Source organism: Cheilinus undulatus, linkage group 23 (genome assembly GCF_018320785.1).
Source record: "Cheilinus undulatus linkage group 23, ASM1832078v1, whole genome shotgun sequence".
NCBI classification, from domain to species: domain Eukaryota; kingdom Metazoa; phylum Chordata; class Actinopteri; order Labriformes; family Labridae; genus Cheilinus; species Cheilinus undulatus.
In genome coordinates, this window is record NC_054887.1 from 22,994,087 (window position 1) to 23,017,766 (window position 23,680).

The 23,680-nt window shown below is 39.4% G+C and overlaps 1 protein-coding gene across 1 annotated transcript in view; it reads right to left on the bottom strand.

Annotated features, from left to right (window-relative positions):
• Positions 1–23,680, bottom strand: part of snd1 (staphylococcal nuclease and tudor domain containing 1) — a 284,136-nt gene that overhangs the window by 247,089 nt on the left and 13,367 nt on the right. The window contains exons 5-9 of the mRNA XM_041780449.1: positions 18,709–18,869; positions 14,955–15,046; positions 14,128–14,286; positions 13,923–14,029; positions 10,165–10,255 (exon numbers count right to left, since the gene is read on the bottom strand). Of these exons, the coding sequence (XP_041636383.1) occupies positions 10,165–10,255; positions 13,923–14,029; positions 14,128–14,286; positions 14,955–15,046; positions 18,709–18,869 (610 nt within the window). The remainder of the gene's footprint in view (positions 1–10,164; positions 10,256–13,922; positions 14,030–14,127; positions 14,287–14,954; positions 15,047–18,708; positions 18,870–23,680) is intronic.

A 23,680-nucleotide genomic window follows, 5' to 3' on the forward strand; every position in this document is an offset into this window, starting at 1 on the left:
CAAGGCACTGAGTGTGGGGTAAGAAAGAGTGATCCTTGAGTGACTGAGTAAGTAAGCTAAGCGAGCCGAGTCGTCCCCAGCAGGGCCCGGCGATGGTTTGGAGGACGGAGCGAGGACGATGTGCTATCTGGGGGATTGGCATTGGGGGGGGGGCAGAGTGCAAGAGAAAGAGCTTTTAAACACAAACATCCTGTTAGAGATAGACGAGTGGAGCATTACACAGCTCCCTGCCAAACAAAAGGCTGGCAGCACTTTGTTCTAGAGATGTTTACAAGTGGAACTAAAGACTTAGACTTATTTATGTTTGGCATTTGAATGTTTTTCCTCCGCAACAGAACCCACCAACGACACTAGATCTAACATTTGTTACCACAGAAAACTTGGATGTAGTCTGAGTGACATTTGCTTTTGGTTCTGAAGAGGCATTATGAAGCCAAATGATGGCGGTCACCATATGCCACCACTTAATGCTGATTCCTGCTAATCTAGAAGCAGCCAAAGAGGTGGAGCCAGATAACAATCCATCTAGCTCATCTACTTAGCATATTATAAACAATGACACAACAGAAAAGCCAACGGTAGAAAGTCAGGAAAGAGATTAGCCAATGTGAAGCACAGCTGTCTAGAAAAAAAGCTACAGCACTCTTAGCTGTGGGTCAAACTCTTAATATGCCTAATTAGTTTTAATCAACATCAAAATTGATATTTTTAAAAAATCACATGCCAGTAAAGTTTTCATAAAGATATTCCATGCATAAGGCTGCAAACCTGTTTATTTCTGCAGCAAATACAGGCATTTTAACATAAAACCTAACCTCTATTCCTTCTACTGGACCAAAGTTTAGCTGACAGATAAAATATTAACTGATAAATTAGGACAGCCAATCAGCATTAGGATTCCCTAACCAACTAAAATGCATCAAAGATGACTGATTTGACCTCCATCCATCAAACAAACATTTTTAAAACTCCTCTAAAGAAGAGATCTGACCTGTCAAAGCCTGCATTTTTAACTTATCCACATCATGTTACTATAGGTTCTTACAGATGATGTCTTGCTGGCAGAAGAGAACTCCCCCTTGCGGGGCAAGCAGTGATTTCTGCATAGTGAATGCTACCAAATAGATCATGTTTTTAGCTGTTCATGACTATGCCAGCCATTCAAAGTGCAAAAAATATAAACATACTGTATTCTTCAGCTACTTCTGTGTCCTGAAAGTAGTGAAATATTCCGGCAAAAAAAGGCAGCAGGCATGAATTAAAGAAGCCACTATCAAATGCCTGGACGAGCAACATCACACCCTACTCATGTGTGGTCCGTTTTCACAAAGCCATCTAGTTTGGTTCAGTACAGTTTTGCCACGTTTAAGCACATTAAAGGCTCATATATGCTCTACACACGCATGAAAATAGATCCGGTCCTTTTGAAGTTGACAACCGTCAATACCTCACACTGACGTTCGTCTATTATGTTGAAGTGGACATTGAAAAACGAATCCACTAGAGATCATCACCTCTTACTGAGCTACTTTCATTTCTGTCCCTTAGAGTGAAGAAAGAACGGTCTCTCCTCTACTCAGCTGTGTTCTTGTAGCTGTCTGTCTTTTTGTCCCGGTGAGCTAACATCACTGATAGGTTTGTATTTTTCAATTACTCACTCATTTGTTTCCATTTCCTCAGAAAACTCGATTAAGTTTTTTCCAAGTGTTTCTCCTTTGTTGTGGTTGCCAATTTGGGTGGTACTGCTGGCTGCACTGCTCAACACTGCCCCATGAATTTCAGCGGTATTGCAATGTTTGATCCGTATCCATAAACTTCGAGAGAACGGGCGAAATGAACGAGTACGGACTGAAAGGTCCACCCATATCCATATACCATTCAAACGCGGAGCATAAATGAGCCGTAAGCCCCGATCTGATGTCTGTCCAGTCTTCCTTGTTGTGACCAGAAATTCAACTTTTCATTTGGTACTAGTTTGGCTTTTTTAATGTGGATTAAGTAACGACAAAGGATGAAGGAAAGGAAACTGACACTCAAATGGGAGCTAGCTACGGGGGCTTGTGTTAAAAAGACATTTCTTCATTACTTGGTTGCTCACCCCACAAGGTTTATTCAGTTGATAGTCTATCGCCGTTTAAATAAAAGCATTTTTGTGACAAAAATGTTTTTTTTTTTTTTTTACAATATGTTGAAGAGACAAAGCTAGCTTCTCATGTCAGTACAACACTGGTTCCCAACCAGGGGTCTGGGCAGCCCAAGGGGGCCGCCAAAGATCTCGGGGGGACTTTGCCATAATTGAGCACCCCAATGGCACAACCTAATGGTGCTTCTTTCACATTTAGTGGCAGCCTCCAGTGGACACTGGAGGAACTGCAGATTTTTGCACTTCCACACGGACTTCATTTTTCAACACTGGAGGTTCTGCTTGGACTAAACCCAGCCTGTGTATGTGCCTTTCTGTGCGTCTGTGCCCTCCTAAATGGGAAGACAGATTGGGGGTATAATGTGACCGAGATGGAGGAGGCATCCAAGCCTAGAGCCTTTAAGTAGGCCGCTTGTAAGACACGGAGAAATCAATCGCCCTACACATGTTGCCTCCCACTTGTGCATTAAATGGCCTCATCATCACTCAAAGTGCTCTTCATATGTAGGCTGAGCTCGAGTTAGAGCCCTAAAAGTAAGGGATGCAGGTTTTGTCCATGCTTTGAGAGTTTTTTTTGGTCCATGTGGGTGTTTGTGCCACTGGTAGGGAAACCAAAATTTCTTTTGAATTCTTATGGTTGAGTGGAACCGTTTTGAGAGTATGGCAGGCACATTTCCAGGTGTTTAAGACTCATTATTCCATGAAAACAAGTCAGCCATAGCAATCGCCACCAGAGAACAGAAATTAGCCTGGGCTCACATGCTCAACAGGCTGCCTACAACAGCAGCCAAAATACATCATATACTAATCAGTGAGCTGAGTGGGAGAGAGAGGAAGACATAGGGAGCAGAAGAGAGAGAGGGGGGGGCTGCACACATGCAGGCATAGTAGCCTGCACGAATTCACACTATAACAAGGTCATTTTGAGGCCCTGCCTGAGTAAATAAAGTGCAAACGGAGAGAATGTGGCGGGAGCAGGAGAAAATGGCTCAGCATTTACCGACTAATTATCAGCCGGGGGAGGCGAGACGACAGAGGCGAAGGAGAAGGGATCAGCACGCACCAAAGATAGACGAGACAAGGAGACAGACTGTAATCTCTCAGCAAATATCACCAGAAAAGAAGATGGAGAATATGTAGGGGGAAAAAAATACAGCAAAAAAAGTCTTTGCAAAGTAGCTGCCATGAGGGGTCGAGTGAGCAGGCAGAGGAGACAGATAGGCGGGCAGCATGACTCACTGGTCTAATGTGACACTGAGAGGTGGGGATCTACTGCCACCCTCTGTCTGAGTCGGACACGACATCTGCAGTGGCCTGGATCAGTCACGGTGAAAAGAAGGGATCTTGGCTGCTGTCAGGGACTGTGTTGGTTTTGTCAGTCCAATCCATTAAGTTTGTTTTAACCACAGGGCCGAGCCAGGGCTTAGCCAGGACTTAGCTCATTACTCATGTCGGATGATCTCCCTTAAAGGAGACACCTATGGCGGTGTTTGTCAGCCAAATTACACGGCTTCATTTAAACTAGGTGTTTTTCTTTTTTTTGATGCCATGATAAACACATTAAGCTGGCGTGTAGCCTCTGGATGCTGCTGGAAACAGGCTGATGAGTATGCTAGACGCCATCCCAGGTGGGTACACCAATAATTTAGAGAGACTTCTGTGACCTGATCACTCAGCTTATTTAAACTGGGGCATGAACCAATATAATCTTTCTTTATTATCTTCTAAGAAAAGAGACTTTTTAATTTCTTAAAATAGGTGTCTGACCTTGTAACCAGCCTGTCTGGCATATTTTAACAGAGAAAGAACACTGACAGTCAAGATAGGCTTACTTTCTCTTTTAAACAGTGTTTTAAGAGTAACACACTCTCTAACAACTGTTTTCATTGCTCCATGTCACCAGTATATTAACCCTCTAATACTCAAAGCATCTGGACAATGCTTCTTTAAATCATTTTAGCATCCAGTAGTTAATGTCTTTATAAAACCTTAAGTGTATGTGCAGCACATGAGTCATGGAAACGTTTCTCCAAGGTGATGGTATTGTGTTGAATGTAACTGTATCATACTGAATCAAGTTGTATTTTATTTCATCATATCACATCTAGCTGCTTTGTCAGGCATTGTTTTAAATCTCTGGCCCAAGTTACCAATAAATCAATCTTTACTTGTGTAGCACCAATTTGTAAACAATGTCATCTCAGAATGCTTTACAAAGAGGGCAGATCTAGACCAAATTTTTTTTTAATATTGTATACAAAGACCCAGCATAAATCCACCATGAGCTCAGCACTAAGACTCAAAGTCTAAATAAAATACAAGTTCCTTTGACCTGACAGAAACCCTAAAAAGGACCAGACTCATTTTGAACAGCAATTTGCTGGGAATGTGTTGGGGTTGTACAGGGATAGGAGGAGAGGCTGAGAAATAGATGCAGAAAGAGACGAGAGGTAGATCCAGAAAAAAAGAAGAGAAAAATGCAGAGGGAAAGATGGAGACGCAGTAAAAGAGAAGACAGAGGTGAAAAAAGAAACAAGAGGGAGATGCAGAAAGACAGAAAAGGGAGATGTAGAAAAATAGAAGACAGACATGCAGAAAAAAGAGCTTGATGCAGAAAGACAGGATGGCAGAAAAAAGAGGGAGATGAAGAAAGACAGCAGAGGAAAAGGCAGAAAGACAGAATGCAATGCAGAAAAGAGAAGAGGGAGACACAAAAAAAGAGAAGACAGACATGCAGAAAGAAGAGCTTGATGCAGAAAGAGAGAAGAAAGAAATGCAGAAAGACGCAAGATGCAGAAAATTAGAGGGAGGTGAAGAAAGATGGCAGAAGAAAAGGCGGAAAGATAGAATGAGATGCAGAAAGAGATGGGTGAGAGATGAAGAAAAGAGAGAGTGAGATGCAGTAAAAGATGGAAGATGCAGAAAGGTGATGGGGAAAAAGAGAAGAGGGAGATCAAGGAAGACAGAAAGAGGAGGTGCAGAAAGACAGAATGGGATGCAGAAAAGAGAAGAGGGAGATGGGGAAAGGGAGGCTGAGGGGGAGATGCAGAAAAAGAGGGAAATAGCTAAAGAGAGAAGAGGATGATACAGAGAGAAAGAGAGAAGAGAGAGATGAAGATGGGGAGTAGATGGGGATGTGTAAAGACAGAAAAAGGTGATGCAGAAAAAGAGAAGACACATGCAGAGAGAGAAGGTGATGCAGAAAAGAGGGAAATGCAAAAAGTCAGAAAAGGGAGATGCAGAAGAAAACGGAACATGCAGAAAGACAGATGGGAGATGCAGGAAGATGGAAGGAGGTGCAGAAAATAGAATAAGACGATGCAGAAAGAGAGGAGAGAAGTGGAAGATGCAGAGCATGGAGATGTAGACAGATAACAGAGGGAAATGTGTAAAGAGATAAGAGAGGTTATTCCACTGTTAAAGAATGATACAGCTGTATTTTAGAGGACCTTACTACCATGAGGAGCTAAGTCTACACTTTAAGTTGTGCCAACACAGCTGCTGAAACACTTTACATGTTAGTAGTTGGTGAACTCATTTCTAAATCCAAAAGTTCAAACTAGGATACATTTGAACTTGTGCACAGCTGGAACAGCCTGGTGCTGTATGTTGTTTATTTTTTGACTAGAAAACCATTAACATGCTCACATATTCTGTTGAGAGCTGCCTGCTTAGACTGAGATGACAAATGCTCCTTAAAGTGAAGGAAGTCAGTACACTACAACATCACGTTCATAATTTACTGGTCTCTAAAGGGTTAAAGAACTCTTACTCCAAATGTTGCTGAAAATACATTTATATACACGCTTTACAACTGACAGAGCTCCTGATCAGCTCATGATGAGTGGTTGGTCGAGGGGTTTTCACCATGTCACCTTTTATCCATCACCTCTCACTGGTGGTTACCCAAGAGGAGAGAAGGGGTTTGGAAAAAGAGGGAAGGGGAGAGGAGGACTATTGGGAGGTGGCCTACATCCTCTACCACGGCCCCAGCAGGAGTGGGAGGGGGGAGAGAGGAGAGACATTCGGAGAGGTAAGATGCGTCAGCAGGATCGACTTGTGGGGATTGAACCTGCTCTGACTCCACTCTATCCATCACTCATATAACAAGAAGTGAAAAGTGGAGCGGACGAGAAGAGAGAAGGACTGTGATGATCATGATCATCATCATCATCATCATCATAATAGGATTGATGGATTGACGTGTCCCTGGGAGAGTCAGTGAATTGTAGTTATTAGGGGGACAAGAAATGTCACAGGGACGACTGTGGAGGAGAGATGACGGGTAACCTTAGGCTGTCCGATCTGTACTTAGCTTTGAAATGGTTCAAACAGGGGCACAGTCAGCATGACATTTCCATTGTTGATGGAAAGTTTTGAGTCAAATAGTGCTGATGCCATTTTTATAGATCTTTGACTTTATTGTGAACAACTTCAAGCTATATCCCTTTTCACAAAAGTACTGCACTCCTGAAAAGTTCCCAAAATTTTCAGTTTTAGCTGCATATATCAAAAGCACTGTTAAATTTATCAGTCTGATTTTACACATACTTTTCCCTGCGAGCCTTATAGTTGAATGAATGTGAAATCATTAAGAGCGAAGATGTGAACACAGCCTCCAAAGTCTAGAAAATTTACCTAGATACAAGTTGGCAGGATGATGACCGTCATGTCTGGAAAATATAAGGCCCTGAATGTCAAAATAACTTTCTGTATTAAAAGTGCTCATCTTACATCCTATCTGTCATATAGAAGAAGTTTCATCTCTGTTGTTCTGAGCGGCCTCATAACGACACAGAAAGAGGAAGGTAATATAAAGACAGCAGTTGTCCTGCTTGCACCACATTAAGTACAGACAGCTTGTACTTTCATTAAAAATCTAGCTTGAGATGGCGGACAACAATCAGTATCAATGGAGGCACAAAGCAGTCTAAGGCCTATACGTATATAAAAAAGCAGACATAGCCGACAAAATAAAGCAAGAGGCCCATCCTGGTGTAGTCTTTCTCTGAAAAAAATGTCCACACAGCCGAGAGAGGAGTGGATATCCTCTTGATCTTAGCTGTTAACTGTTAGCAACTGTTACCACTGCTAGCTTGTTAAAGGTGTGCTGGGGAGCAAACACACAGGTGTGTGGTAAGAATTTCAAAATAAAAGTGTAGCTTTACACCTAGTTTCTACAAACATATGTAAGTGATTTCTGTATTTCCATCATTATATGGACAATGCCTCCAGTGTCCAACGCTAGGAACTGCACTTTTTGCAAGATTGATTAAAAGCTAAACTACCTGTAGCCATTAGGGAGAGGACAATGATGATCAGGTTTTCACCATCAAGCAGCTTGGAATCAGGGTTTACCAACCAGGAAAGCAGCATGTATTTCATATACGGACATATGAACAGCCAAACAAGCTAAGCTAACTTGTTTAGCCGTTCAAATGTTCATCTATAAGTTAAACAACCCCTCCCTTCCTAACTCTTCACTTAAGTGTTTAGATATATCTCTAAACTATCTTACAGCACTTCACATCAACTGATAAAGCCTGATATATACTTCATATCAAAATGGTTAATATGGCTTCATATCATATAAAGCTGACAAATACTACTCATTGTAGCCTGTTAGCTAGTTACAATACAATACAATAAAAAACAATAACTTTATTTATCCCCAAAGGGAAATTCATTTGTCTGGAGTCTCATCTGTTTATGGTAGAATTATATAGTAGAATTAGCAGCAATTAGAGTTAGCAGCTTGGTCAGCTAGAACACTTTCATACGGTCTCCCTGAAGTCTACCGCAAGCGTTACATTTTTTCAATGTAATCGCAGCACATTCCAGAGGAAACTATCACAGAGGGAGGAGTTTTGCAGGTACATCAGACATCATGAAAATTCCCATAGGAATGAATGGACTTCCTGCTGACTTCCCTCCATTACCATACGTATTCGGAAACAAGATGTTATGGTGACAATACAGATCTATGTTTTGGCTTTCTATCCATGTGATTGGATAATTAATCAACCAATTGATACATCTACCTGTTTCAGCAGCATCTGAGCTTGCAGCAAACAGCGACAGTTGTGAAGGCCCTCAGTCAGGGAGCTGTTCTGCCTGCCACTAGTGCTCATTTGTTTCTTAACTTAAGAAGTGTTAACACAAACCAGCACGCAACAAGGTTTAATTACTAAACAGTATAACAGTGTTTTCTTTAAATGCAGGATTATGACTCAACTATGGGGAAAAGATGCAAAAAAGTGGTAACCCAAGCCAAATCTGAGTTGTTGTGTATCCTACCATTCTGAGCAGTTAAGCAGCAGCTTTTAACATACAGGAAATGCCAGAGAATTTTTAAGGTTGCGTGAAATTTGTAATGGAGGCAGCCAAGTTTGCAGTTTTAAAAGTGCATGCCTCAGCATTTTATTCACATTAATTTACTGCAGAAGTATGTAGGCCAGAGAACTTTTCGGACGAAAAAGTAGGCATCAAAAGTGAGTCATATACGCTGGTTTTTACTTGAAAAGTAGCTGCTGAGAAGGAGCAAGCCTCCTTTGGAGCTTTCAGTTGGGAGAAGTTCCATGGTAGGAGGATGGAGAGTGGAGTCATAGAGAGATCAAAAAGTGCACCAAGGTTTAACTGGGGGCATCAGCAATGCAGCAGTGAAGCATAAAAAAGTCCAAGGATACCAGAGAGGATACACACGGACCAAGAGGTCTTGATAATGTTTTTTTTTTTTCAGGCTTTTGCTTCTCATGTATTTTCATCTTCAATCCCAAAAGTCTCCATATACTTCTTCAGTCATATTTCCAATTTCTTCTTCAACCATCTTCTTTTTCACCATTTTTCTGCCTCCTTTTGAGCTCACCACCAAACGTTCCTCACTCTCCCCTCTTTCCTCACACTCCCCTCTTTTATTGGAGGGGTTTCAGAGATGTGAGAGCTGCTCACACTGATAATATTAATGTTTCAGCCTTTCTCTAGCCTCTTCCCTCTTACTCAGGGAAAAAAATAAACACACATAGTTTCTTTTCTGCGCCGTCTTTATGCATTCGCAGTTTATCAAATTCATTTTGTAAGCAAATTGCCAAAGCAACACCTTTTATGCAATCCTCAGGCTGGCAGTGATTTTTTCAGGGTCTTTAAAGTTTGAGATGCAGAGGGAGCAAACCCAGACAAAAGATGAACTTAAGAGGCATTAAACTTTACTTTCTGAGTACGGAGGGAAAGAAAGGGTTGGGTGCATCTCATCATCAAAATGCACACAAAGGAGACCAGATTTAAAGTCAATTTTTTTAGCTTTACTACGTTAAAGCTATGAAATGGGTACTATAATATTTCATCCCATAGCAAGACTGACACCAAATGTATCTAGGAATCCATCTCACTTGATTTAAACTAACGTGAGCAGACAACCAGGAGAGAATGCACTCCTTCTACTTGATTTTGAGGACATTTTTTTCCCCCTGAGGCCCTGGCAAATAACCTCTAAAGCTAATATCTCTAGTTCACAGCTTTTGGGGGTCGTTTTGCGCTGCTGCCACAGCATATGCCAGCGATTTGGCCCTAATTTAACTAGGGAGAATTTCACGGTTTGCTGTAAAGCATTCCTCCAAGTTACTTTAGTGAGGGGATTTTTTTATTTTTATTAAGTGGAAGGTGCAAATGTGGGGGGAAAAAAGGTTTCAGGAGGATATAATTCGTAAGACTCCTTAAAGTGGTCCTGCATCTGCTACAGTGAAAGGAGAAAATTGGAAAATGCCACAGACTACATGAAGCAATGGAAGGCAAAAAGAAACGACCAGGTTCCTGTTAGCGCTGAAGCCAGTTCTTATTCCTGCAAGATAATGTCAACATGTCATGCTGCAAAATTTATGCCCTCTACTGCTGTAGTGAGAAAAGAAGCAGGGACTTTCAAAGGAGGCAACATGGTCCAAATTGAAAGACATTATGTCAGGTAAAGTGCCAATTCGAGCCACCTTTACCACTGGCTCACAGCTTTAAAAGCCACTTCAGGGCCTCACCTTGGCGACAAATTGCCTGTCCTTCTGGTCCAAGTTGGCTGTGGGTGCAACGTAGTCCTTCCAGATGCGGACCTTGCGCTCTTTAGCAGATCTGGCCAAGAAAAAAAATCAACATGAGTGGTAGAACTCCACTTCTGAGATATTAGTCCATTAAAGGCTTAATCAAGTGATTAAAATTATCCATTTCACCATGAAAAAGTGCAAAAGCTGATTACTCTGAGAAAATTCACACATGATTAGGTCACATTCATGGATGCTGTGATTATAGAGAATGAGTCATGCAGCGTAACAGTGTAAGTTTTAAAAGCAGAACATTGTGTACCATTTACACTTTTGTTTTCCATACTGAATGAACCTAAATGTACCTTTGTCTGTTCATTATAGATTAGTAAAAATCTAACAATGTCTCAGTACAATTAAAAAACAATTATAATACAATTTAAATCCATTAGACAAAAATACAGTATAATGCAAAGCTGTTTTTATTTCAATCAAGAGAAGGTGCAATCTGCTTTTGTCTTTTCTTGTTTGAACTGTGCAGCTACAGAAGAGGGATGTACAGACATGACCAAAGTAAGAACATGTTGAGGTTTAGAATAAGACTTTTCCAAAGCAGGAGTGAAGATGTCAAGCAAGTAAATAACTGAAAAATAAAAACAGTGAAAATATTTCAAGAGACTTCTAATCCACAAAAACAGCATACTGCAGAACGTGAAACAGCAAAATATTCTGAAAAAATAAGATTTTTAACAAAGATGAAAAACATTGTATTGTCAACAGTATTGTGATACACATTAGTGGTGCATTATGCAGAATTTTTGTACTGAATTCTCCTCGATTATATAAAAAATTAGTTACATATAATTGTTAGCCGAGTTCTTGAATTTCAATTTTTATTCCCCTGACAGTCCGTGTCCTGTTAAGCTGCCACTATGTCAGACATGGAACATTTATCCTTGCCATGGAAACAAGGGATGATATGCAAACTGCTACATAAGGAAGTATTAAATGCTACTGGAAGCTGCGCTCATTCATGTTTTGTGCTAGTCAATGACAGACCGAGATTATTCTCTACCATCGACTGGGAGTTTAATCGCCCAAGCTGAGGACTATGTTCAATATGACTGCACAAGCAAGGGTACTTTTAACATATTTTCTCCCTCATCATGTGACATTCATTTATAAAATCAAATTGAAGCTTTACTTTTGAGTAAATGCACCTTATGAAGTACAGTTTTTAATAGTAGAACTCCTCTAAAGAAATGAGAAATAAGCAGTAGAGGTAGGTTGAACTGAGCAGTATGTCTGTATTTTTGTTACTGTTTTGATAAAGAGCCCTCTGGTGGCAGATTTTAAGTTTCACTCACTTATTTGGCACAAGTAGGACCTGATGAGTTAAAAAGCTCAGACTAAGATTTTTTTTTCTTTACCATTTATTAAATTTTTTTATTGATTTGTTTTTTTTCTGTTTTTTTTCTTCTCATTTTTCCCTCCTTCCACTTAAACTATTTCTTTTCATATGCTGACCTACATCAGTATATTCTGCATCCTTACAGTGTCTCCCCTCCCGTCTTTCATATATTTATACATTTTAATCCCAACTTAAATTGTCAACCCATACACTCACCTTTCCACAATGTCCCCCAAAAGAAAAACACATTATCTCACACACACACACATACACACACACACCCACATGAATTAAAACATAGCCTTCCAACACCTTCAAACTTAAAATAAAATGTTCTGAGTTCCTGCTTTGCTTGTCTCTTTCTTTTCTTGTTTCCACTGTCTATATGTATTGCATGTGTGTTGTCTCTCACTAGTCATGATCTGTTCTGCATCACTTAATAATAATGAAAATAAATAAATAAACAAAATAAAAGCTCAGACTTGTCTTTGAACAGGAATCAGTTATTACCCAAAATAAAATCAACAATTGTCCACAGGTGGCCTACAGGGACTTGTTAAGCCTAGGCATGAAGAAAATGTTTTCACTAAAAGTTTAATATTTCTTGAAAAAATTCCATTCCAAAATCCACATAAATTGCCTAAAATTTCAAAAAATTTCCTAAAATTTCTGATAAAATTTACATAATATCCCATAAATAGCACCCAAAAATTTCTTCAAATACTCAAAAAATGTTTCAGTGAATTTTTTTCGTTAAGCTTAAATATTCCAATAAATATTTCCCCAAGAAATACACACAAGTTCCATAATAATTTCAAGTAAATTTCCCTTTAAAGTTGTGTCATTATATTCCCCAAAATCTGTAAATACATTCCCTTAAATTCCCTGAAAATAATGAAAATTCCCCTAAACATCCAAACAAAATACCAGAAATTTCTATGAAAATTCTTGAAAATTTCAAAGGAGCCCGTCCTTAAATTCAAAGTCAAATTTCCAAAATGTACAAATACATTTCCCAAATTTAAATGAAAACATCTAAAAATTTCAAAGGAAATCCCCCCCAAAAAATCAAATCATCTTTGCAAGAATGACATAACATTTCCAAAATTTCTATTCACTCTGTGAGCACTAAGCCATTTTCAAACCACTGTGTCTCATCTAGACATTTTTGTCTTAAAAACCTTGTAAAACATAAATCCTATGGTTTGCAGTCAAGCTCTCATAATCCTTTTCTTCTGGACAACCTGGGCTTTAAGAATATGTGTGTTGCAGCAATATAACCTAAATTTGTAAAAAGTTATGGAACTATAAAGACAACAGAAAAAAAACTAATCTGAAATCAAAGTCTTTATGTATTAAACACAGTGAACAGGATACAAACAGATGGGCTTACCAGATATTACCTAATTAAGATCGAAAAATACATAATAAATGGATAAAAAGATGGCCATTTTCAGAGATACTGTTATGGATTTAATCTTTAGACACACCAGAAGTCAGCAAAGTTCCAGACTCCCTAGAAAACATTCTGTAAGAGCTACAAAGGTGTGAGTAGCGGCATTAGAACGGCACAGCAGAGGACTTTCAGAGGCAAAACAAGTGCCGAAAATTTTCAGTTCCAAAGTTATCTAACTTTAAATAACACGTCTCTTCTCGTCGTATACGCCAACTCCATCCTCAAAGGGTCAAAAAAGCCTAAAAATTTCAAAATGAATTCCTCGAACATCCAAATACATTTTCCAAATTCCCATGAATATGGAAAAAATATGATAAAATCAAAGCAATGCTCCCGTCAAACTACCGATGAAATCTCTAAAATATAAAAACATATCCAAAAAATTGCCAAAAAAATAATTGAAAATTTCTAAGCAAATTCCCCCAAATATCCAAACATATTCACCAAAGTGTCAATGAAAAAAATGTGTCAAAATTCAAAGCAAATTCTGCCAGTATTTGAAGTAATTTATTTAAACTAAATGGACATTCTGGTCAATTATCTAAATCATTCTTGTAGCCAAAATGATTACCATGCTGTGGGAAAGAACAAATACAATTTCCTAATAAGTATATGCAGGGTCTTAGGATGTTAAATCAACTATCTCCCCTGAAGAGATGCTTATTCTGGACATGAGCAGATCATCTTGACTATGTCTAAAAGCCTAAATGCACTGGTAGCTGACACACTGGTTAGATATTCTCATTAATGACCAGATGAACAGGTATACCCAATGAAGAGGCCATTGAGTGTACACACATTGTTGTATTTTCAACAACACGTTATAATAATAATCTGTTTCCATCTATCCAGAAGTTCCCTTAAAACAAAATGGAACTACTCTTTTCGTACCGTTCAGCAGCTCTGAGTTTCTCAGCTCCCTGCGTGTAAACAGCCATGGACCAGTCCACACAGCGGGCAAAGCCTTCCTTCAGCAGTAATTCTGTGATGTTTCCATTCTGACACACAGAGAAGGAGAGGCATTAAAAACTAATTCATTACAACAGAAAGTCTGACTTTAAGTGCAGCTAGTCAGGTGCTGCCTCCTTTGTCGTACCGGGTGCAGGATGGTGCCCAGTATGATCTGGTTGGGGCAGCTCTCCAGGATGATCTGAACGTCTCTCTGCAGAAGGCGAGATTCAGTGAAGAATTTGGCCTCTGCTGCAAACGGCTCCGGTGTCTCTGTGCCATCCGCTTCCCTCTTGAACGTGGGACACTGCAGACAAGGACACATAACGTGAGTATTGAAAGAGAAACACATTTGTCTGCTTTGATTCCCGCTCGTCCTCCTCTACAAGTACTTTATGCACTCTTAGAACATGCCTAATCTGTTTTTCTGTTTACTACTTTTATCCTCTTTTAACCAATGTCATCTCCTCCTTCTTCTATCTGTATTCTCCTTCTAAGTTTAGCAGAAGAACAGACAGATATACGCCAACGCGACGAGGAGACAAGCCTTTGAAAAACGAGACAAAGAACACCTTGAAATGGAAGTAATATCTTCAAGTAGGAGATGAAACAGATTAGTTATCTTGAGTGGGCCATTGGCAACGCTGGGCTTGGTGAAAAGGATGGATGAGGAAATTTAGTGGAGCGGAAATGACACTGGTAAAACAAACAGAGACTTAGAGGAGAGGCAAAATGAGCTGTTTCTTCTTTCAAGGCGTCTTTTATAAGCATTGCTAACAAGAAAAAGCTGTCATGTTAAAGTGCTTTGTTTTTATGATAATAACATGGAGATTGGTGAGAGCCACTTCAACGTTTACTAATTGTCTCACTAGCTATTGTTTCTGTTCTTTCAACTTTAAAAGTTTGTCATTAAAAGAAGAATTAAAGGTTCAAATGTTCACACATTTCTAAGTGCAACAAGTGATTGGCAGTTACCTTGACTCCAGACAGCATGACGGTCACCAGGTAGTAGTCTGGAAGCAGCAAGGCACGAACAACACTGCCGTCACGCACATGCTCTATGATGGCTGGAGGGGAGAAAAGGGGGAGAATTTAGACACACTCGCAGAGAGAGGGTTGTGTAACAGTCAAACTGACGTCAAGCTCTCAGATGTTTATTTGAGGGTGAAAATGCATATTTTTTATAAGATATCACAATACCAGATGCTTGAAATTTAATACCATGCAAGAAAAAAATCGAACTCCACCAATATCTGTTTCAATATCAATGAACCAACTATGCTTGATTTTATATTCTTGATTTCAAACTTGCACAATAGAAAAGGTCACTCAACGGCGACCAAAATTAAATAAACATGATGTATGCTCAAAATAAAGCATTTCCCCTGAACAATCAATAGTCCAGATGAAATCTAAGGAGTGATTCTGCTTATTATCTGTATTTAATAATGTTTTTATTTAGGATGTTTAATGGGCATCTGCATTTGTGTGGTGATGTGAAGCCATCTCCAACTGAAACAGATGTGTGCTACTTCATAAGATGATAAAGGTACTTCCCCAAACATATTCACAAACTGGTGAGTAAGATCCATGAGCAGTGTAGTTGCTGTGGCAGAGGGTGGAGTAGAGACAGACAGAGCAAGCAGGAAGAAGCACAACTTCTGCAGCAATCAAATAAAATCCTGCAATTTCCTGCATGTGTGTGCAGAGGTGTCGAAATGTTTGTTTTTTAGAGCACAACTGTTGGCAAGCTGACAGAAAAACAACATCTTATTGTTCTGTATTTATTTTCTGTATCACTGCCTACTCTTTACCAGACACACCAGATTGATTGTTTCACCTATTAACTGAATGGGATATGTTTCACATCCATCTAGTTCAGTGGTTTTCACACTATATTTGCCCAAGGCACACCATGTTTTTGTAACTATGCAAAATAGCCTCTTGTTAAGGTATCTCAGTGGTAGTGTAGTTTTAATAATATGATATGGTTGAACAACTCCCCATGGTACACCTAAATTTGCCTCAAGCCCCACCAGTGTGCCATGCTATTTGAGAGCCACTGATAAAGGCAATGCACAACGTTTGGAAGATTCAGGACCTTTTCCAAAAGCTGCTACAGTTGTTAACTATGAGAAGAGCCAGTGGGCTTGCATTCTCCATGATCAACAACCCTGTTTTCCTTGAGTGGAGATCATTTCTACCAACCAGCGTTATATTATCTTGTGTTATTAGCAATTTCATCACTTGATATCAGTGTTATTTTATACTTGCTCTAAGCTTAGGTTGTAGGCTTTCATAATCACCTCTGCAATATGTTTTGGCATATTTTTCAACGACGCTCAGTGCTGTTTAAGGATTAACGGCAGTTAGCATAGGGTATTTTAGCCATTAGTCTGTTAAGATCAACTCTATGTCTCTGTGGTGCAGCCGAACAATGACAATTTAAGTTGTAACTTCCCCAGTCTCTACGTAGAGTTTAGTGAGGACTTCACACCATAACTCGAGACAGAGCTTACGCAACAGCCCGCTGATACAGATCGATCTGGTCATTTTCGGAGCCAGGAACAAGTGTTTCAGATTGAAGCCTTGCAAGATGGATCTGCCTGATAACAGACATGGTATCTGCCAAATCCATCAGCTGAGCAAGGTTAGCATACTCTTAAACTCCCACTTTGTTTTCATTTTATTTATGTGTTTTTTAATCTACAACTCTCTCTGCTATTTGCTCATGGTGGCTATGGGTTGAAATTAGGGCTGCATAATTAATTGAATTTTAATCATAATGCTTTCCCATAATCTAAGACCCATGATTGGTGGAAGTTATTTGCGTTAAAATGTGTTCCTAAAGCCATCTTATTAAGCTTAAATATTAGGTACCACATACAACCCATTCTGTGAAGAGGGATTTTTCACATACACATAAATATTTTAGCTTGAGTGTGAGTATCAACCATCATTGCTTGGCCATGTTTGGCCTTTGTTAGGGGCAGCTATGGGTCAAAAATGCTGGTCAGATTTTTTGCCCAGTGCAGTCCTGGCAACATGCAAGTAGCAGTATATGCACGTTTTTAAATCAAGCCTAAAAAAAAAGTCCTTAAAATCACAAAAACAAAAAAATGGTGATTAACTATAGGGATCTCAATGTTGGTTGCTCTACAACTGCATGTTTTCTACCAAAGCCTTGGCACTTTCAGTACCATCAAATATAAAGAAAAAATGTTACTGTATCGTTTCACAGTACATACGAAGTAACAAAACACTGACAATACTTGACGTATGGGTTATGCATCCTAAGCCCAGTATCTGAATCAGTTATGTGGTCAAGCCAACTATTTCAGTGCATTTTATTATTTTTATGTTATTATTAGTCATTCTCCTTCATCCTGGGAGAAATGTGAGCACATGTATTACCTCTTCGGCACACCACTCAGTGACTTCAAAACAACTTTGAAACAACTGCCAAAACACAAACCAAAGTGTGTCACTGAGCTGTGGATTTAAGAGTGTCTCACTAAAGGATTGCTCTCTAGTCCTTTTCAAAGAGGAGGAATGAAGAGTACACTCCATTTAAGTGATACACCACCCCAAAATCTCCATTTAACACTTATTAATAAGTGGCTGTGAAAAGCTTGGTACATCCTTCTCTGTTATATAAAAGCAAGTGCTTGAAATGATTAGGATTGCTTTGAATTTTGTGTTTTCCCCGACATAAAAAATGTAAATAGAACCTCTACCTCTACTAGACTAAAGCTTATTACATTATTTTCATGCTGTTTAGGGATAGGTATTTTGAAATATAACGAGCAAATGTATGGATAGTGGAGACAGTTCTCTACACATTTTCATAAATTAATTCCATTTCAACCAACATAAACTCAAGCTTCCAATGTTCGTTGTAAAGAAGCTGCTTTTCTTCAACAATTTCATAGTTTTTATAAGCAGCTTAAAAACGTATAAAAGGTATTTACTCAATACCAAAAAAGACGGATATTTGAGCAGCACTTTAAAGTGTCGGCTACACTTTGTGAAATATATCACACAGGCACGAGGCAAGGTCAATTTATTTGGAAAGCTTTTAAGTTCCATCATGAAATTTCCTCTCCAAAATGTTGCTTCTGACCTCTAAAGTGTTTTAGGAACTTTAAGAGGATATGACTCACCTGTGCAAAAAGCATTTCACACCCAAACTGTACTTCTGTGTGTTCTCTCAGACTATACGCCTTACTACTGTGTCTAACCTGTTTAAATGTATAGTTGAATGTGTCTCAGTCGATGCTAAAAAAATTCTGATTCTCTGCCGCAGAATCTCAAAGCACATTTAAACTCTTCGGCTGGATTGCTGCCTCCAATTTTAAAACAACTATAACTGTAGCTTGTGAATGGTAAGAACAAGAAATAAAAGAATGGAAAAAACGCCTCCCCCTCTTCATTTTCCCATTCAATTAAAGAGAAGTGAAATGAGCTGAGCCACTGCTGGCGGCAGTCGCCTGGAAATGAATTGAGTGGCACATTACACCTCGGGTAGGGTCAGAGATGAGAGCGCTGAGAAATGAGCCAGTGGAGTGGTATTACATGCCCTGAAGAGGATATTTAAAGCAAAATACCTTCAACCCAAAACACTGGATTGCTTACACATGCAGCTTTAATGGATAAATGTTGGCTTATAGAAACACACTGCTTGTTTTCTGGGTGTGTCTTTGTACTCTAGGTGAATCTTTGTACTAACCATTGATGGGTTTCTGGTGAAGAGAGTCGACAAAGTTGCGGGGATTCTCTATGGTGTACTTGAGGTCGCGGATGGTGTGTGTGCCGCTGCCCTCGCTCCACATGCCCTTCTTTGCAGCCTTGGACTGGTCCTCCAAATCACAGAGTCTGGCCTGGTCTGGACTGCTCAGAGACACAAAAAATAAGAATTAAACCACAAAAGTACAGCTTTATTTAGGAAAATGATGAAGCAGCTAAATCTGTTTCATCACTAGTCTTACCATCTGTGTAGGGAACACATGTTAGTTGTGAAACCTTTTAATAGCATGACTTTGCAAATTTATTCTGAAGCACTATTCATGCACAGACTCAATGTGCTTTAAAGAGCTAAAAATAGAGCATTCTGAACAGCAAGCAAAAATAAGACTTTAAAACTCAAAAAGAAAAGCCTTAGAGAAATCAACATTACCACCTTTAAACTCATGAATTTAGGCCTAGGGCTGGAGATTTGCTGTTTAACCCTGCATTTATGTACGCCAACTGTTGTGTCATCAGCATAACTGTATGTAAACTTAACTTTAAAGGACTCTTGTTACTTAAGAAAGAAAGAAAAACTTTCAAATCTGGGGGAATGTGTGGGCAGAGTTTCCCATCATGCCCTTGGGCAGAGTGTTAGTTTCCATGTGATTAGTTATGTTAGGATGTTTCCTGTCATGCAGTGATCTCTGTTGGGGTTCTTTTGGTCATGTTTCTGGTAGACTGTTGTTGTTTTTGTTGTGAAACACGTTTGCACCATGAATTATGTTATCCACTGAGTTAGAGTCCCTACCTGTGACTTTAGGCCCCCCCATGCAGTGATTCTTAAACGGTTTAATGTAAAGGATCCACCACAACCCCTCAATGACAAATTGCAACCCAAATTTCTTTGAATTTTCAATCTTCACTACTATTTTTAATGAAAAATGGGGCAGTCTGGACATGAAATGAAACAAAGAGATGAAGACATTTCCTTCAAAATAAAAGCACAACATCATAGACTTTTTGCCTCGTATTTTGTTGTGCCAGGTACAATTCTGAGAGCAGCTGGAAATGGCTTCACAACCTACTTTTAGGTCAGATCAATCAGTTGAGAACCAAGATCCTAAGGACACATAGTGCATATTCTTCAATAGTATGTATTGCAATGCTATGAGGTTGACTCTATGCTTTGATTTTTCCTGAGGAGACGCACTTTGCCAGATATTTAACACTGTAACTTTGGTTTATCTCTATGCAGTGTGGACCAATAAAGACAATCTTAAGTGTTAATTTAACTCTATTTGAGTTGAGTTTGCTGTGTATTTGAATTTATTATAGAGCTGTGAATTTACCTGAACAACCTGGTAGAAAATCTGTTCTCCTGTTGTTCCTTCCACTAAGCAATAATCATATTTTACTGTACAACTCAGTATCTACTCAGCACTCATCACTGAAAGAAAACTTTAAATAAGATACTTTTACTTGAGTAAATCTATAGACCACTACTTTTACTTGTACTTAAGTAAATGTTAACCACAGTAACTTTACTTTTATATAAGTACAACAGTCGTAGATTTTTTGGTATCATATGGCAGGGGTGTCCAAACTATGGCCGGGGGGCCAAATGCAGCCCAAGGTCCATTTTTGATTGACCCAATGAAAATTCTTAAATAAAATGAAATATGGCCCACATTAAACATGAAGCTTGTGCTTAACTTTATTGTACTTTTTAGTTTCAGCACAAGGCAGTGCTACCATGTTAATACTGTAAACAAACATTATGACAAGAAGATGTTTTGATCAATAATGTCCCGATGGATTATTGCAGCAAATAGCAGCCCCAGTAACATTTCATGGGCAGAGTCAGTGGTAGCCAGGGCCAAACAAGGCCGTCTCAAATCTGACTAGCTCCCCAAAATCCTGAAAATGACTCTCTATTTGCCCTGTCAGCCATTAACTAGCCATTTAGGTGTACTCAGTTACCAAACATGTATTATCTTCAATTGGATTAGTCTTTCTAACTTTGAAATCCTCATGGCGAGGATTATGAAAGTGGACCCACCACCCTTAAATATTTCTGTATGTGGCCCTCTGTAGAAAAAGTTCAGACACCCCTGTTATAGAGTATTAGAGTATTATAAGTAATGTTTAAAATGGAAGAAAAGAAACTATCTCTCAAATAGGAGCCAGCTCCTGTGGTTCATTAAAAAAGATTTACTTGCTTAATGGTATATTACAGTTCTATTAAAAGTATGTTTATACCAAAATGAGGGTGAAAAGCTGTTAAAGTGGCACAGCTAGCCTCTTAGAACAGTTCGAGACTCTTGTCTCTATTCAGCTGGCTAGCAGGTGAGTCAGAGGTATGCAGGATTAAGTCACTGGTGCAACTGATTACCTCCACCAGGTAAATCTGTGAACCTGTGGGAAAGACACTTTTTTGGTCAAGTGTAGGGATCAAACCCAATGTATGTAACTATTTTTTAATGACAATTGCAGTGTTTCTTCACTTCCTGACCCCATCTGAATTGTGCCCATCATCAGGATCACATGACTTAAAACAACCTGAGTAAAACTTAAATCAACTAGACTTGTATGTCATTAATTGTTTCTAAAAACATGACTGTTAAAGAACCCTTCTACTTTAAATGTGTGACAGCTTCAGGTGAAATATAACAATGTAGTAGGTTACAAATGCATGTGTAACACACAAAGGGTCTTTGGGTGCATAAAAACAAGCAAGCCAGCAGGGACATAAATATATTCAAATATGATAGAGCCATTAGCTGAGCTTGTTAACAAGCTGCAATTAATTCCACTTGAGTCAGGGAGCGATACTGACTGTACCTAACAAGCAGAAAAGCTTTCCATTGTAGCCCTTGCTAGCTTTAACATGGTATAATTGCTCTTATCCAGGCTGTGTAAAAACATGAGCCACCCAGAGCTTTTCCTCCGCAGTCAGATAATAGCTGAACAAGAATAACAAGATGTAGACGATAAGAAAGGTCTTTTAACTCCATCATATAAGGTTCATTACAATTCATCAAGCAACAATCGTGGCTTTTTCGGTTTAGCAAAACCGTTGCTGGTTAACTGTAGCACCCCAAACAAGAGCTTAATAAAAGTATAGGACTGTCGGGGTATGGCTTTGGGAGGGCTCCAGCTTTGTTGAATTAAGTGCTGCTTTAAGTGCTACTCCTGACAAACTCCACTGTCGTTTTAAGTGCCAACCAGCTGACCACCCGATTATAAGAGCTAAAAAAATAAAAAAAACATCAGAGCATTTTGTGAAGAGACAATAACTGTGTTTGACAGCTTCTTCAGAAGCAGCCACGCAGCTGGCTACAAATGCCACAATTAATTCCATGCTGCTTCTCTAAATTGCCTAGCCTTAATGCTTTTTGAGGGCCCTTGTACGACTTTAATTATTTAAAACTTCAAATGGCCAACAGGCTTTGTTTCTCCAAGAAGCAAGCTCTGCTCGATTGATATGGAAGTGGCGATAGTGACTAGAAAGGCAACAAAGTGGGTCTCAATTAAAATGCCACACACATAAACACACATGTAGCCTTTGCTCTAGCTGTGTGTTCCTAATTGGGCTTTTGGATCGGCTCCCGAAAGCCGTCAAGTTCGCTTTCTGCTCTGATTTAGCCGCTAACTTCAGATTGAATCGAAGCAGTTTCTTGCTTACTGAGCTAAACTTTCTGTAGGAAGTCAGATGTGTTTAAGCTACTTAGGTTTTAAAGTGCTAAACAGGAAGAGAAAGCTACAAAGATAAAGAACAAAGGGGAGCCAACAATGCAATCAAGGAAAGCAGGCACTGCAGAGCTGCAGGAATAAATGGAAAGCAACTCCCAAGCAGTGAGTAGTAAAGATATCGAAATGGCTTCATGCGTGGAGGCAGATGATAGTGAACTTATCCATGTCTGCAAATAGACTGGTTTCTTTTTTGGGTCAGCAGCTCCTTCCAACCAACACGCTGCTTTAAATCAAAACAGATATTGATGGGTAGGAAAGTGCAATACTGAGCAAGACTGCAGGAGAAACAAAAGGGCTGAGGGAAAGAGAAACTTTCCAATTCCCTTCTATTTGAACACGCTGTGGGCTACATCTTTCATCTCCATGTGGCTCCCCTGTGCAACCAAAAATACTTTTAAAAGACCTAAAATGTTGCACCTTAGCACGCCTTTTACAGCTCAGTGTTGTGCAATTTGAAGAGGGTGTAGGTTCCCCGGTGAGCTAGACAAGAAGGCTTCCACTTCTACTGAGCATTAATGCCCCAATGATCACAGTTCATCCTTCAGTCATAGCACCCCTCTGGGAAGCAATGGGGTGCTATACAGCACAGTTAGACTCCATGCTAACAAAGCTCCTGTCTGCTTTGGAGGTTGTGTTATATAAACCAATCAGCCAAGCCCCCTGCCTGTAGTTTTAACTTTTAATGCAATGAAATCTGACCTGGCCGGTGCACTCTAGTCATCTCAGGACAAACATCTTTAATGTCTGACTGGTTGGAAGACTGAGTGGGAGAGATTAATGAATGTGTCTGAGGACAATTTTTTTACGCCTGATCAAGTTAAAGTGAAACTCAGTGGTATGATGACACCTCAGACAGCAAACAAAAGACTCATCTGTGGGATTTTAGAAGCAATCTCTGGCTGACACAAACAGCTGCAAAGTGTTGGGAACAAAACTCATGTGAGGAGTTTTTGCTTGTAATTAAACTAAATTCAGAAATACAAAAGAAATGAGCATCAGAACAAATTTTGATTATTTCTTTCTTAAAGCTGCACAATCAATTAGATTTTAATTACGATCACGATTTTGGCCTTCCCATGATCAAAGAAAGACCAGTGATGGTGGTTGCTGGTGTAAAATGCATGCTCTGCCTGTAGAAGACTGGTCGTCCAGTAGAACTATTTCTAAATAGTACATCACCCTTTTAAACCCCTCTTTGAATATTCTAGCATGTGTATATC